General features: G+C 32.8%; 1 protein-coding gene across 1 annotated transcript; it reads left to right on the top strand.

Moving 5' to 3' along the window:
- The first annotated feature begins 7,714 nt into the window (after positions 1 to 7,714).
- On the top strand, positions 7,715 to 10,233 carry LOC106779677 (WAT1-related protein At5g40240). The gene is made up of 7 exons (XM_014667849.2): positions 7,715 to 8,060; positions 8,182 to 8,247; positions 8,421 to 8,534; positions 8,873 to 9,107; positions 9,222 to 9,386; positions 9,696 to 9,847; positions 9,934 to 10,233. The coding sequence occupies exons 1-7, from the start codon at positions 7,870 to 7,872 to the stop codon at positions 10,082 to 10,084; spliced, it is 1,074 nt and encodes a 357-aa protein (XP_014523335.1). The 5' UTR covers positions 7,715 to 7,869; the 3' UTR covers positions 10,085 to 10,233.
- The last annotated feature ends 44 nt before the right edge of the window (positions 10,234 to 10,277 follow it).

Here is a 10,277-nt window from a genome sequence, read left to right as displayed (position 1 = left end):
GTGTAACAGTTGAAAAGATTTGTAAAAAATGTCATACTCATGTTGAGCAAATAGATTACTTGACTAACACGCTAGCAAAGTTCACTCAGGGTAGAGATAACTTAGATGTTGTTTTAAAGTCTTCAGGAAGAGCTATATATAGGCAAGGTATTGAATATAAAGCTCAATCAAATAAGACCAATGCAAAGAAGTTTACTTATTTAAGTAAACATATTAAGCATGCCTGTTTTTACTACAATAAAATTGGCCATACTGTTAGAAATTGTTTTTCCAGAAAGGTTGGTGTTCCTAAAGGCTTATATAGATGGATTCCTAAGGAACATTTAGCTACAACTAACAATCAAGGTCCCAAATTCAAATTGGTACCTGCATCAAAAAATTTGAATTGTTTTACAAGATAGCAATAGATGTTATGACATGCAGTGAAAGAACTCAAGGATGAACTAACAGGGTTATATCAAATTTATTGAGGATCTACAAGTGGTAACAATCATTATATTTTTGCATAATGTTTGATATGTATGATTGTTTGATTGCTTGATGATTGTGTGATTGTTTGATTAATTGGTTTTAATTGTTTTCTGTGAAAATCAATTTTACGACTTTTAGTCGACTGGATTATGTGCACAATCGATTGTATGTTGTTGCATGTGTATTTCTGTTTTTGAAAACTCTTTGTCATACAGTAGTTAACTAAGAAATTAATAAAATCGATTGCATGTCTTTTTTTTGGGATTTCTAAATTTGAAAATTTAAAACGGGCCTAATTTTGATGAATCTTAGTTCGCGCCTTTTATAGTGTATCTTACACTTAGAACTAGAATTGGAAATTGTCTGTGTGATTAGTAAAATTCCTGAAACCCTAAACTGAGAAAGAAGATTTCCAAGAATCCGCATACTATGGCATCTTCAAGTCATGCAACTGAAGAAAACAAGGGAAAGGAAATCATTATGAGAAGAAGTTCTGATCCTACTGGCTGGATCAACAATGAAGAAACAAGGGAAAGATTTCAAAATGGTATTATCAAGGTTATCGCTACTGCTAAGAATCTGAATATGTTTGAAAAAGAAGGATTCATGTTTCCTGAGTGGTTCGAAAGACAAGGGCTATCCATTTTTGTACAGATTAAAGGATACTGGTATCCAGACCTTGTGAAAGTGTTCTATCACAATTTGAAGATTATGAATGACGATATACACTTCCGGATGAAAGGTATTGATATTCATATTGATGATTTTATGTGGAATATTATTACAAATTTACCTGTTGAAGGAGCCTCTTCCCATTTACCATCTACTGAAACTAATGCATTGCTTAAGTTATGGCTGGTTAAGGTTTCCTGGAAGGTATTCTATTGAAAGAATCTTTGCGCATGAAGGACTAATCAAGGAAGAAAAGATTGTGGCTTATCTTATGGCCTGAATAATTCTACTAGGAAGAGTGAGAAAAGCTAGGATGACAACTGAAGACATCTACTTGCTTCACGCAATAAAGAACAACATTCCTACAAATTGGTTGCAAGTAATAAAAGATCACATGAAGAATGTTGGATTAAAAGATCTCTTTATCTGTTATATGCTATCTTCATAAGCAAGGTGCTTGTGATACAAGGAGTAGACATTAGCAATGAGCAATAGTGCTTCTGGGACTCTTGAAATGTATTTGACCAAGACTCTTTTATGTCTCTTGGGTTGGTGAAGACTATACATAGTTGGCGCTTCATAGGTGAAGATAATTTTGTGTATAGCACAAGGGAGCACTCCAGCTGTGATTGAAGAACTTACCAACTTTTTCCCATAAATAAATTTTGAAAGATACATTGTTGAACAAATTAGAATTTTGCATGACAAGTTTAACAACTTTGAAAGAATATATGGTGTTGTTCAACGGCAAGAGGAAGAAAGTTCATCTGATGAGGATACAGTGGAATCTTCTGACTCAACATAAGGCTTTTAGGAAATCTTGCTTGTTGTCTTAGTATCTGTGTGTTCTAGTCTAGTTAACCTTTGTTTGCTAAATGTCTCTTTTAGTTCTATAATCTTTTGAAAGTCGCTTAGTTTGCCATTTTGTCTGTTTAGTGGTCTAATCCTATTGTAATATCTATTGGAAATATTAATGAAATCAGTTGTTTTAGTTTCAATTCTATCAATTTTGACTTTATGTTTGAATCTGTTTATATTTTATTAAAATCGACTCTATGTTGAATGAAGTTGATTATGCATGTATTTACTGTTACATTAATTCTTGTACATATTCAATTCATATTTGTATAATTTCTTGCATTACTATGATTCTAAATTGCTTGATCTACAAAAGATCTTGAAAGGTTTTGTAGGAACATTGCTTCTGGATAAACTACTAGAGTTACTACTCAATGGAGCAATGAAATCGATTGTTAATGGAAAACAATCGACTACTGGTTTAACTGGGTTATAAATTTCATTTATTGGAATTTGGTTATTCTGATTATTTTTCATATACTGTTTCTTTCCATATATCTCTGCTTTGTGATTGATTGAAGTTAATTTTGAGATATTATTGAGATTGTTGATTGATTGTATTTGTGCTTAAATTTATTTGTTTGCAAATCTTTTGTATGCTCTGAAATATGTGATAACTGCATTGTGCATTTGGGTTTTGATTTTAAAACATGCATAATGGTAAGGGGAACATTGCATGATAGTTTATATATTTCACATGCCTACAGTTAAGGGGGAGATTATTTTTTTATCATGTGATTATCTGTGACAGGGGGAGCATCATTGATTGATTAATATGTTTATATTGATGCATCTCTGAAAAAATCGTTTATCAGCATATCATTATCATAGAGCATACCTTTTTTGCTGATGCACAAAGGGGGAGAAAGTTTGACAGTTTTGATTGCTTATTGCTTGATATTGATTGCTTGATATTGGTCGATACATAGTATATATGTTGTCTTTGTGACTCTAATATATTCATTTTGAATCTGAGGAAGACTTCATTTGTTTGCTCTGAGATATTGTTAAATCATTTGCTATGATATAGTTTGATACAAATTGATTGATATATTTTTTTACTCTGATACAATTTGTATGATATGTTGTATAAACATGGTTGATATTAATCATGGTTACGCATCGTCAGAAAAGGGGGAGATTGTTCAAATTGTTGATAAGGGAAACACTGGTTTAGCTAAACCTTACAATATCAGATAGCTTCTGGTTTTTGATGATGACAACACATTATTAATAACAATATGTATTGTTACATGTTCATATGTGTTACATGTTCATTACTTTCATGTGTATGATTTCTTGAGAACATGTTTGTTTTAATTCTTTCTATGTGTGCATATTCATTGTATTCTACATGAGATATCATCTATGATTGCATAACATATGATTTAGAAAAGAAAACCACATGCACTTTGATTGAACATATATTGTGTGGAAAAAATGCAAATTTTAAGTTGACTTCATTATGAAGCAAGTCGATTAAAACTTGTGACTTTGCACATATTTTCTAAAATAATGTTGTGGGTAATTTTTCAAAGAAAGATTTTCAAAACAACATTGAAATGTCAAAGTCGACTGTATGCGCAAGCTACTCGACTTGGTTAGTTATGTTTTGAATTTCTGTTGATACTTATGAAATATAACAACTATATTTTACATCTTTGACCAAGCATTAATTGTTAGTCAACTGAGTTAAATGTACAATCAATTTATTTGGTCTGAATGCTACTAAATGTTATAACTGTCATAACTGTCTAACTGTAGTCGACTGTATTGGTAGCTTAGTCAACTTTGGGAGTGTCTATTTAACAAAAATCTATATATAGATGTGATTCTGTATTCTACAGAGAATTTTGGTAATTCTAACATTTTCATTGAATTGTTTCAGATCTTGATCTCTGCTAGAAAGTGAAAAGCTCCAAGAACTAATCAAGAAGGCCGTGGCGATCATTCTTTGGGAGTTGCTTGACGAGCAAGTATTGGTGTACGCATAGACTGCTTGATCATTCTGCATTGAAGGTGTTTCATATGTGATCAAATACTTCTCTCAATCTTGTGAAGATTGTGGTTGCCCTGTTGTGATTAAGGAAGAGGACATGCTACATTATGGGAACTTTAAGCATTGTTCAAAGTTGTTAAATATTGCAGAAGAGTGGATATCTTGCTGTTGTTCTTTGTGTGTTGTATGCCTATATTTTGGTTAGAGGGTCACAGAGGTGTTTTATATTTTGACGTGGAGGTCTCTATAGAAATCTTGTTGTAAAAGCCTTGACCATTATAGTGCATTTGCTTCCGGGTACAAGAAGAACACTGGATGTAGGCAGTTTGGTCGAACTAGTATAAAAACTGTGTTTGAATCTTCTATCTGATAACGGTCTAAAAACCGTTATTTTCATACTTAAATTTGATAGTAAAACACACCCTTTATGGCTTAGAATGAGCTCTAAATCAAGTAAAACACTTAGTTGAGTCTCTTAAGAGTCAAAAGTTGGTTTTAGAGGTATTATGCTTGTTTTACATTGTTTTGTAGGGTTTTTAGATGAATTAAAGATGGAAGTGAAGTAAGGTAGACTTAGAACCATGAAAGAAGGAGAAAAATGATGAAAAGAAGGGTCAAGCAAGCCGCTGAGCGCCAGAATGGTCCGTTGAGTGCTCAGAGCGATTAGAGGGAAACCGCTCAGCGGCAGAACTGACCGCTGAGCGGTCAAAGCGGCATGAGGCAAACCGCTGAGCGGTGAATTTAGGCGCCTGGGCGGTTGTTTGTTTTTTTAGCTAGATTCTATAAATCTTTCTGTAATTTATCTGTTATCTTTTTTGGCTTATATATTGCCCCAATGCGAATTAGAAGAGGATTCTTTTGGCAGAGAGAAACGTCCAGAGCTATTCCACACCTTGGAGGAGGTTCCTTGGATGCTTAGGCTCCATTCAACCAAGTTTAGGGTTATTTCTTCCATTCTTTCATTATTTTCATCTAGTTTCACCATGACAATGGGGAACTAAACCCTTTGTTGTTGGGGAACAATGTAATCTTTTGAAACTCTCATATATTCAAATTCTTATTTATTTCATATGCTTGTCATATACTTGTGTATCAATTGTTGGGTTCTCATCTGTGCTCAATGTATTTATTATTTAACTCATTCAGTAAAAAATGTTTGTCTTTATCGATATGGGGATGTACGGTAATGTCATGAACTGGTGGGAAATTCCTTGATTATGCCAATATCGCTTAGGGATAGGGGTAGGACAGTCAATTGTAATTGCTTCAGATCGCATTGCATTATTGGTTACTAGGGGAGGCTAGGGATAGCAAGCCGGTAATTAATAATAGGCTTTTTTCACCAAGGGATTGGGTTAAGGGTAAATAAGAAAGTATGCATGACAATTAGATAAATAAGTGAAGTAAATAAGAAGAGTAGATATATGAGAGTGGATAAGATGAAATTGTAAACCCCAACAACACCATTCATCCATAGTTTCTCAAAACCAATTGAATCAACTACATTGCATGTTTATTTTTGTTCTTTGCATATGACCACCAAATTTATTCTCTTCTCAAGTCTTACGCGATTAGGTTACATGAAAGTTAAGGCCTAAGAGTCCTTTGGGAAAACGATACTCGGACTTACCCATTTATATTACTTGATAACGATATGGTACACTTGTCAGGGACTTAACACTATCCCTGAACTCTTTACTTTTTCAAGTCGACTTTATATTCTACACAGTCAACTATTTTCTGCTACACTTGATTTATCTTTTTCCTTGAGATTCAAGAAACTTTTGAAAGTTTTATAGTTTACAAAAAAGATTTTGAAAAGTCTCTGATTTTTGGATTTCACTAATTCACCCCCCCTCTTGGTGTTCAAACTAAGCCATTCTATTTTCAATAGTGGGAATTTGAGCGAAGGTTCTAGGAGAGTCTTTCTATGAGTTAGAAGTGGGAAAGTGAGGGAAAGTCGAGGTGGAATTGGCATAATGTTCCGGAATTGGTTTGGGAAAATTGGGGCTTTGACTAAAAGTTGTAGCCTTTCAACTTTGCTCTTCAGTAGAAGAAGAAGTTCCACGAGAACCTAGGTTTTGGAAGATTGATTTGGATGGAGTTGTATTTTGAAAGCAAGTTTTCAAATTTCAGTTTTTGAATTGAGATTCTTACTATAAATAAGCATAGAAGTGGGTACTTTAAATAGGCATAGAAGTGGGTACTATGTCGTGCTGGCTTTTATTCTTTCTCCAGAATTCATCACCGAAGGGGACTTCAGAGAAAGATTGCTCTTGCTGCATACCACACCATTGGGGAAGAAGCCATGGTAAATTACTTGGTTTGTTTAATGTTGATATTTATTCGTCGCATATTCTTTGTAAGCATTGTTTTTAGGTCAATTTGGTATGTTTTCCCAATCTGAAGTGTGCAGAATAATTATTATTAAACCTAGCTTTCGTGATTTAAATTTCTTTTAAAAATTTACACAGTGAAATATCCACGTATTATAGGTCACTCACTTTTGGCAACGGTGACAATTTTATTGTTATGTTTTTAACGCCGTAAGCCAAAAGGATCTTATTAAACATGTTTTAACGAAATACAGGAGTTTATTGAACTTTTTTAAAAGATAGGACAATTTTGAACCAAACTCTAAAAAGTAAAGAACAAATTATATATTAAACTAAAAGAAAAAAAAAAGTATAAAACTCTTATTTTAGTGTCAAATAGAGCAAGAGAGAGTTATCTCTCTTTATTATAAAAAATGAAATAAAATAAGTGAGATGATACTAAACAATAAATTTATATTTTACTTTTTTAATTAAAATATAATATATGAAAAATAAGTAGATAAAATCAGTTTTATACCCTATAGAGTTAGAAAAAAAAATGAACAACTCAGGAAAAAAATATAAAAAAATATCTTAATTGTTTTCCTACATAATTCACCTGTTTTTAAGATATTTAATTTTAGATTTTAATATTCATTACAATTAAATGAGGTAGAATATAAAATAAATTGAAAATCCTCCCCCATCTCTGCTGTTTCTGTAATCCTGTCAACTTACTTCAACAAATTTATTTTCAATTATTTACTTAGATAAGATATCTCTTTCTCTTATTATTATTTTTTTCAGTTTCTTTTATAGCTTTTACTTTTATTTTATTTTTCACATATTTTATACAAGATCTTTGTGCATTATCAAAACAAATCGTACTTTTGATAAGCATCTTTATTTTTAAACATTTAATTAATAAAAAATATTAATTATAAATCACGTGAAATATAATTGAAGATAAAATGTCTAAAAAACATCATTTGCTCTTCTCCCCACGTTCACGGAATCGTATTTCCAGACCATAGGAGGTCTCAGTTTTGTACTTTTGTAGGCAATTACACGATGAAAACGTCATGTATGACGCGCCATGATGCTCTATAATGGGACCTTCATTTCCTTTTAAATATATGTTTCATTTTAGGAAAATGTTCCTTTTAGGAAAAATATATTTTGAGATTAATTTTTCATGCTATTTTAATATTGTACACTTGTTAAAATATGGTTGGATAATTTTAAATTAAAAAAAATTGAGATAAAAACATATTTGGAAAAAAGAAATTAAATTCTTTTTTAAAATTTAAAATCATTCAATCAGATTTTAACACATATAAAGTGCCAAAACGGTATTTGGTTTCAAAATATCATTTTCCTTCGTTTTATAATCTAACATGTAAAACTGTTAGTAAGATTGCAAGTGCCAACGATAGTGCTGCTATTAACAGATGAGTGAAAAATGGTGTTATATAAATGAAAAGTGGTTGAATAAGAAGGAAGATATGAACTGAGACAAGGAGGTGGAAGTGACAGAAACAAGGTCAGAAAAAAATGACGAGATCAGCGACTGGAACGGGCAAACTACTGCCATTTATCGGAATGATGGTGGCTATGCTGGGTCAAAGTGGCAGCATGGTGGTAATCAAAGTTGCTATTAAGGATATCAATGAATATGTCATGGTTGTCTACACTTTTGCACTCTCTGCAATCTTGGTTCTTCCCTTTGCCGTGTTTCTCCACAGGTTCTCTTTTTTCTTACATGGAAAAAAGCATACATGTTTCCACCGTCTTGTTTCAAAGTTTAACACAAATATATTGTATAATTCTCACCCCATCTTCCTTATATTTACCCTTTTCATTCAGGAGGTCACAAGGTCCTCCTATCAATTTCGTTGCACTTTGCAGATTCTTTTTGCTCGCTTCCTTTGGGTTAGTATTACTTTTTCTAACTACTTCCATATGTACTTCTATTTGCAGTTGCCTTTTGATTACAATATTTTTGTTTTCCCTCATTTTTTCTATGAATTGGGATGCTTTGGTTGTCATTTACATGCCATTATTATTGTCAGATTCTGATATATATTGTATTTTATACCGTGCAGGAGTTTAGGAACTATACAGGCTTATGTTGGCATAGATCTCAGCTCGCCTTCACTTTTATCAGCTATTCTTAACCTCATGCCAGCTTTCACTTTTATACTTGCTCTCATCTTCAAGTAATTCTCTGACTTGGTGCTGCTCAAATTCTAAACATTAGAACCTTTAGGTGCTTGTTTCTTCAACCTTTGACCAAACCAGGAAAATGTTTTTCTTCCCTAAGTGTCATCGTTAATTTCCTTTTAATAATCTAAAAAAGTAGATTTCAACTGAACTGAATTTTATAATATAGTGAGAATTTATCCTTATTTAAATATACTATAATTTTAGTTACAGTTTTAGTCACTCAATGAAACCACCTTTCAAGAAACAGAGTATGGAACAAGCCTTTCTTAGCATGTGGTAAACTTGTAATTGCAGTATTTTAAACTAGTAGTATCTAATTTGAATGGTTTAGGATGGAGCAAGTACATTGGAGGACTTCTAGCAGTCAAGCTAAAGTGTTAGGAACAATAGTATCAATAGCAGGAGCATTTGTTGTGATACTGTACAAGGGTCCAATCATCTATAGGTCACATTCCAACAACTTTTCTGACGAAACGGTTCGATCTTCGTCAGAAATAAATTGGATCTTGGGAGGGATAATGTGTGTTCTCGATGCACTCTTTACTTCCTTGTGGTACATATATCAGGTTGCTTTTCTCTTTCAATCAAACACTAAATGTCTTGATTCATTCTTTTATCATAAGTTATTTTATCAGACCAGTTGATTTATAATTCTGTCTCTTTTGGTGCTAATTTTTCAGGCTTCAGTAGGAGACACGTACCCTACTATGAATGTCTCGGTGATTGTATTCTTCCAATTCTTATTTTCAATGGTGCAGTGTGGAGCATACGCCTTCTTTGCTGTGAAGGATTTATCCGAATGGAAACTCAAGGCTGATATAGGGTTGATCGGCATTCTATATCAGGTACACTATTTCATATGACAGCTGCAAAATGAAAACCAACCACAGTTGAAAATGCGTTTATATTTGTGCTTTTTTTATTTTAATTTGTACACATGATCAATTGATGTAAAAAAATATGGTTGGTCTGACAAGTATTTTTAAAAATCAAGTAATTTATCATAAATCATAAACTCTGTACCTACTTTCCATGTGCTGAATGTGGCAATGAAAAAATTAGTATAAGTTATAAAAAAATTGAAGCCACGTTTAGAATGTTATGTACACACATTTTGGTGGTTGTGGTTGCTCATTGGATGGTGATTGAGATAGGTAATAATTGCAACACTGCTGCGCTACCTTCTCGTCATGTGGTGCATAGTTAAAGCGGGCCCTTTGTTTTGTGCTTTGTTCCAACCTGTGGCTATAATTTTCACAGTTTGGATGGGTGCAATCTTTCTTGGAGACGATTTCAGTCTCGGAAGGTAAACTTTGAATAGCAGAGATTAGAGAATCAGTTTGCAAGATTTATATGCATGTGATAAAATTTTGTGATGAATGTTTTTTGCAGTTTGGTTGGTGCGGCTATAATCGTGATCGGATTTTATGCTGTTCAGTGGGGAAAATCGAAAGAGGAGTACGAGATTGCGAAAGGCGTTGAGCACTTGGACACGGAATCACTGAGCCATGGTGTTCCTTTATTGCCAGAGAGGAACACGTAGTTCCAATTAATCTGTGCCATTCAGAAGGGTGCGATTTGTTTTATACTTGGATAATGACGTTTCCCAATTGTACACAATTCTTCAATCGCAAACCACTCTTAAAATTATTTGTAAATTATTTTATTGTAAAATTCAAGCAATTTTATTCACACACACATATATATATATATACACATATATATATATATACACT

The sequence above is a fragment of the Vigna radiata genome, unplaced genomic scaffold (genome assembly GCF_000741045.1).
Source record: "Vigna radiata var. radiata cultivar VC1973A unplaced genomic scaffold, Vradiata_ver6 scaffold_167, whole genome shotgun sequence".
NCBI lineage: Eukaryota > Viridiplantae > Streptophyta > Magnoliopsida > Fabales > Fabaceae > Vigna > Vigna radiata.
Note: the sequence above shows the minus strand (reverse complement) of the source record. Positions and strands in the feature narration are given on the sequence as shown.

Coding starts and splice junctions, on each gene's coding strand:
- LOC106779677 (XM_014667849.2), top strand. CDS start 7,870: ATGACGAGATCAGCGACTGGAACGGGCAAACTACTGCCATTTATCGGA. Junction 8,061..8,181: donor TTTGCCGTGTTTCTCCACAG/GTTCTCTTTTTT, acceptor CTTTTCATTCAG/GAGGTCACAAGGTCCTCCTA. Junction 8,248..8,420: donor TTTTTGCTCGCTTCCTTTGG/GTTAGTATTACT, acceptor TATACCGTGCAG/GAGTTTAGGAACTATACAGG.